The sequence below is a fragment of the Meleagris gallopavo genome, chromosome 12, assembly GCF_000146605.3.
Source record: "Meleagris gallopavo isolate NT-WF06-2002-E0010 breed Aviagen turkey brand Nicholas breeding stock chromosome 12, Turkey_5.1, whole genome shotgun sequence".
Classification (NCBI taxonomy): domain Eukaryota; kingdom Metazoa; phylum Chordata; class Aves; order Galliformes; family Phasianidae; genus Meleagris; species Meleagris gallopavo.
The window spans coordinates 5,787,436-5,792,790 of NC_015022.2; the positions used below are offsets into that span (position 1 = coordinate 5,787,436).

Here is a 5,355-nt window from a genome sequence, read left to right on the forward strand (position 1 = left end):
TGGTCTGAACTAGTGATACACAGCATTAGCGGGGTAACAGGAGGAATTGTGTCAAGTTTCTCATATTGCAGCCTCCTTCTGTAAGGATCTGTTTCTTTATCAACATTGCCTGCCTTCAGCTCATGCACATTTACGACCTTTTGCAGTCATTATATGCTTGCACAAAAGAAGCTAAAAGGGAACTTAAGCTAGAATTAGTCCACTTTTTTCTAGGTAAACTCGTAAGTTTCCAGTTATTGGGAGGTGCTAAAATGTAAGATATACCCTATTTTATTGGCATGCGAATTTGCTTAACCTTAAGCTTATTGTTCAGTTTCTTCACGTGCATTTTTGTGACGCCTCGATTTAGATGAACTTTAAAGAAGTTGTGCCTAACTGCTGTGCTTTAAATTAACATAGAACAAATCAGATTTACTAGAACCGAAAGCGAAAACCTTCCTTTTAAAACACTATCTGTACTTTACATCAAGGCTCCTTTGCAAACCTAAACACAGGTTGAATACTACCCTACTTTGTCCAGCCTATTTGTTATGCTGGCATTACCCTTGTGAGAGTGAGGCCCAATTCATTTGTATGTCAGAAGACTGCTTTCAAATACCAAATATATTATGACTTTCCCCACCTTCACAGGTCTCAGTTATGAATTCATTGAAACATTCTTAGGGAAATGACTGAGAAGAAATGGTACGTAAGTTAAACATTGATATTTTTTTTCATATGGGTTCCTTAGTGATGCCTTGAAGTTGTGTTACTGCCTTAAAATAGTGTTACCTAAAAATTCCAATAGTGTTGCTTTAAAATAAGATAGCCTCTTTCCATGCCCAGGCAGCGATGGAGAAGTAAGCTATGACAGTCTAACAGTACAACAGAGGAGCCACTGTTAAGTGACCTGTCCCACCAGACACACTTATCACAGTAGCACTTCAGATGGACACTGGTGGCTACTTCTCCTTAACTCATACTAATTAGTGCAAACACATTTGCTTCTGGTTATTGAAAACCACCTCTACATTCTGGCATAGTGCTCAGTGAGCATTACTCATAAGTTCAGAAGGAAATTTCACTAGAATAATTGAGCAATGCTATATTTTGTTTTCTCTACGTGTAGGATGAGATACTAATGTGGGTGGGTAAAAGCTTTATAGGTCACAGTGATTTGGGGGGAGCTGTAATATATAGAATTTCTGGGATTCTATATATTTCTATGCTGTATGATGCAATGAATCAATGCGCTTTATAACTTCTTAAAACATAAGAGGTGTGGATGATGTGCTATGAGGTTCTACCTTGAGATGGCTGTCAGGCTTTGCACTCCCTCTTCCCATCAGAGATGCTAACTGGTAACCAGTGACTCCAGAGAATTTTCAAACCTGTCTAGTAAGTAAGTGCAGAAAACTTGCTTGAGACGAAGGAAAATTTTCTAATGTAAGTGCTTTGCCTGATTTTCTAAAAGTACTTTCTGGTGAGGAATCTTCTCAGGAGTAAAGAGGATTTCTTTAACTGCTAGGCCAGTGGAATTTTTTATCAGTGAGATCACTATAGCTTGAGACAGAGTGCTGCATCTGTGGAGCACAACACAGCTTCTGAGGTCCACGGGAACCTCAGTGGAAAAGAATCTGGACTTGACGTTACCCACTGATACTAAATATAACCTTCTGGTAAACATTAAATCTTCAAGGGCTTTGTGGCTGATGATCATGGTAAACTCCAGCACATCCAGTGAGTGGGTGGGGTGGAAAATATAAACATGAAAGGAAACCTAGGGGGATGGGGAAGGGTTTGCAGGCTGGCAGAGAGAACTATAGACATCTTGATGACCAGTGTTATCTGCCTGGTTCAAGGCTGTTTTTGTTAATAAAGACGAAGCATTCCAAAGGTTAAGCTAGCCTAACTTGTTGGCATACAAAACACAAGACACTCTAGCACATATAGCTTCATTCTAAAACACTTTTGTCCTTAGATCACTGCTTGGACTAAAAGAATATGCTGCCTCCTTGGTTGTTCTAGCTTTTCTTCTGTTAGAAATGGGTTAATTAGCATCCTATACACTGCTGTCTGCTTTGGCCACTTGAGCACTGAAGTTGAGCTAGAACAATCAAAAGAATTCATATGAAACACCAAACAGCCAGAAAATAATGCCAGCTTTCAGTTTGTATGAATGTGGACTAGATTTAACTGAATAACACTTGAAAGACTACGTATCTCTCTGCCACACCATAACATCAGTGATATTGCTTGCCCTTCCTCCAGACAAAGAGCAAAGCCTTTAATTTGTGAGCACTGTGGCTGACAAAGGCAAGCAAGTTTCTAAAGCTGGTCATAAACTACACTGTACAAATACCTCCAGCACTATCATTGGTATCTTCTAGCCTGCAGTACTTCAATTTGCCCCTAAATACCAGCTGGTCTAGTCATACAGCACATGGAAAATTTTCACTCCATAGCAGAAGCTTTTGATTGGTGGTTAGTAATCAGGTTTGGGAGTTACTAGGGCAGCTGCTTAAAGTACATTTCACAGTCTGGTGGTGTGGCTAGCCACTATCTGACGCACATGACAGATGGGTAGACCGATGTGTACATATTAGCTAGGTAAGTTTTTGGTAGGTGAAAAGCAGAGGAGACCCAAGACCCATCTTCTAAACCAGTAAAACCCCATTATGTGTTTTGGAGTTCAACCAGCCTGTAAGTCACTGCATGTTAGCTTTTCCAAGCCTGTCACAGCTTACTTTAAGAAAATAAATAAAAATAGCACAAACACCTTGGGAAACACTGAAAGACAAGTAAGAGGTATTAAAGCCTTTAAACTGAATCCAAACAGAGACAGACCTGTTGCCAGTGAGGAAGAAGACTTGGCAGCTTAGTTTAAAGCTTCCCACACAGACACTGGGGACACAAAAAAAAACCAAAGAAGCTCTAGTTCCTGAGGGTCCTGCCACTCCCTGGGCAAAACCAGTCCTTTTCCTGCTTTTCCTCTAGCTCTCATGCACATGTTCTCCTTCTCTCTGTGTGCCATTGGTTACAGCAATCACAAATTAAGCCCTACAGACTTGAGGAGAAAAAAAAAATAATACAGGAAATGAAGAGTTAAAAAAAAAAACAAACCCACACAACTGCGAGAACCTGGAGGCAAGCCAGCGTCCCCGAATGACTCTGCTCAGTGGCAGCCTAGAGCGCTGCTCCCCCTACTCTGCTCCTCTCCCCACAGGGCGGGCATAGCCCGGCCCTCCTCTCTTTAATCAGGGAGTTCCCGTAGGTATCGAGTTGGTTTGAGAACCCAGTAACGTTGCTGAGTTTATCTTTCACTTCTAGGGCAATGGCAAAGGCCAGAAATGAGAGCAAAAGAACTGAAAATAATGGAGACAATTCCATGCAAACACCTTTTCTGTCTAATTCTAAACAGGCAAAGAACAGTTGCACAGTGCAAAGCAGGGCAAGCTGCCCGGGGTGCCAGGAACACGCTGTTCCTTTGGCTGTGCTGCACAGGGAATTGTCCGTCCATATGCTCTAACTTGATGGGTCTTTATTCTCTCCCACAGAGCAAAAACATCCTCAGTTTAGCGTGGCTCTTGTTTTATACCAAAAAGGTGGCAGGAAAAGCTAGGTATGCATGTAGAAGTCTGGTTGTATGGGTGGGGCTGCCACTTCTAGTTTATAATGGTTCAGGAGGTGTCTATCGTGTGGTTCTGATCTCTTTCTGAACATCAGAAGTAAACTGATCACAGACTTTAGTAAACTAATTTGTCTGAAATAACTCAGTGCAACAGCTTGCACGAGCCTGCTTTTGTCTGTGTGGTCCCTTGCCATAAGTGCTATGCCCAGATCTCCAGCAGAGATTAATCTCCCCAGTTTCTGGTGCTCCCCAAGTGAAGGAGGCCATCCTGCTCCCCACCACTAGGCAGAGGTATGAAGTATGGCATATCACGGGGCCTTTTTTCAAGATAGTATTCCTAAGTGTTTCACTAGCTTCCATGGTGCTTGCAAGGCTTCAACTTTTTCTGTGAGCGTGACTCATGTAACAGCAACAAAGAAGGGGTCAAATGAAACTTCACCAAGAAGTGAACGCTGATCAGAAAAAGTTAGTGTTAGCATTCAAATGTTTTGTTGTTGTTGTTGCTACTGAAATCAGCCCTCAAAAGCTTTTTTTGAGGCTGCCCATGTCCCTCTGCACTTATGTTCAGTATCTCCTTGTGATTCATGTTTAGCCTTTCAACTGCCTTCTTGCCTGCTCTAGTTTCACAAAAATGCCTGCTAAAGAAAGAAACAAACACAGCCATTTGGGTGCCTCTAGAACATTTAATTTTAAAGTATTAAGGGTACTGATGCTTGTATGGGAAGCAATAAACAAGTATAAAGGCAGCGATGGGAGCACAGGGCAAGAAAAAGTAGGTGGGGGAGGGTAAGAAGCTTTGGAAAGGGAAGTAGAAGATGCACTGAAGAAGGCAGCTAGCAACTAAAAATTACAGCTTGGTAGGATCCACACAGACGACAAATGCTCCGTTCCCTGTGATATTAAGTAATAAAAAGGGCAACATAGCTTTGAACCAATGCCCAGTAGGGTTTATGCCCAGTAAGGGTTTATTCCCAGAGGACTTTTTTTTGGTTGTTTTTTCCTAGCTTGAGCTCTGAAAGGTGAAAACATAATGGTGGCCAAATACAAGTTTTGTTTTTTGTTTTTTCCAACATTCATTTTAATTACCAAGCTGTAACAAATAAATCTCTGGCTGGATTGCAACTAACCTGTGTGGGTCCTTAGATGAGCTTTAAGATGGGAAGATTTGCCATAAACTTTTTCACACCCCACATAGTGGCATTTGTGCTTTTTCTGGGGTGATCCAGGGTCAGTCCAGCTTCTCCCGCGTTTGTTCTTTTGTCTTGGGCTTGGCTCAGTTACTGCAGCCAGGCTAGTAGGTGTGGTTGCTTTTCCTCCTCCACGCTTACTAGCCGAAGACACACTTTCTTCCCCAAACTCCTTAGGAGCGATAGAAATGTGTATTTTTTCTGTGATATCAAAGGTCTCTGTTTTTTCCCTTTTGAGAGCGGGTGAGTTTGGGACGTGCTGGTTCAGATCTGCCAAAATGCTGGCTACCACCATCAGTGACGATCCATTGTCCTTCCCGGTCTCTCTAACTTCCCACTTCTCTTCTCCATTCGATGAAGGACACATTGTGGCATCAGGCTGGGGATCAGTCTCCCCTTTGGGACTATGGATAATAGCACGACTCGACATAGAAACAAGGCATTCTGCTGCAAAATGATCCACGTATGCTGCCGTTGCCATTTTTCATAAGTTCAAAAAGAAATCCAAACAGAAGAGGTGAGAAAAAAAGCACTTTTCCTTCCGTTAAAAAAAAAAAA

General features: G+C 42.1%; 1 protein-coding gene across 1 annotated transcript; it reads right to left on the minus strand.

The window, feature by feature from the left end:
* Positions 1 to 4,279: 4,279 nt before the first annotated feature.
* Positions 4,280 to 5,349, minus strand: LOC100540806 (Krueppel-like factor 13). Its single transcript, XM_010717294.3, has one exon. The coding sequence runs from the start codon at positions 5,276 to 5,278 to the stop codon at positions 4,733 to 4,735; it is 546 nt and encodes a 181-aa protein (XP_010715596.1). The 5' UTR covers positions 5,279 to 5,349; the 3' UTR covers positions 4,280 to 4,732.
* Positions 5,350 to 5,355: the final 6 nt, after the last annotated feature.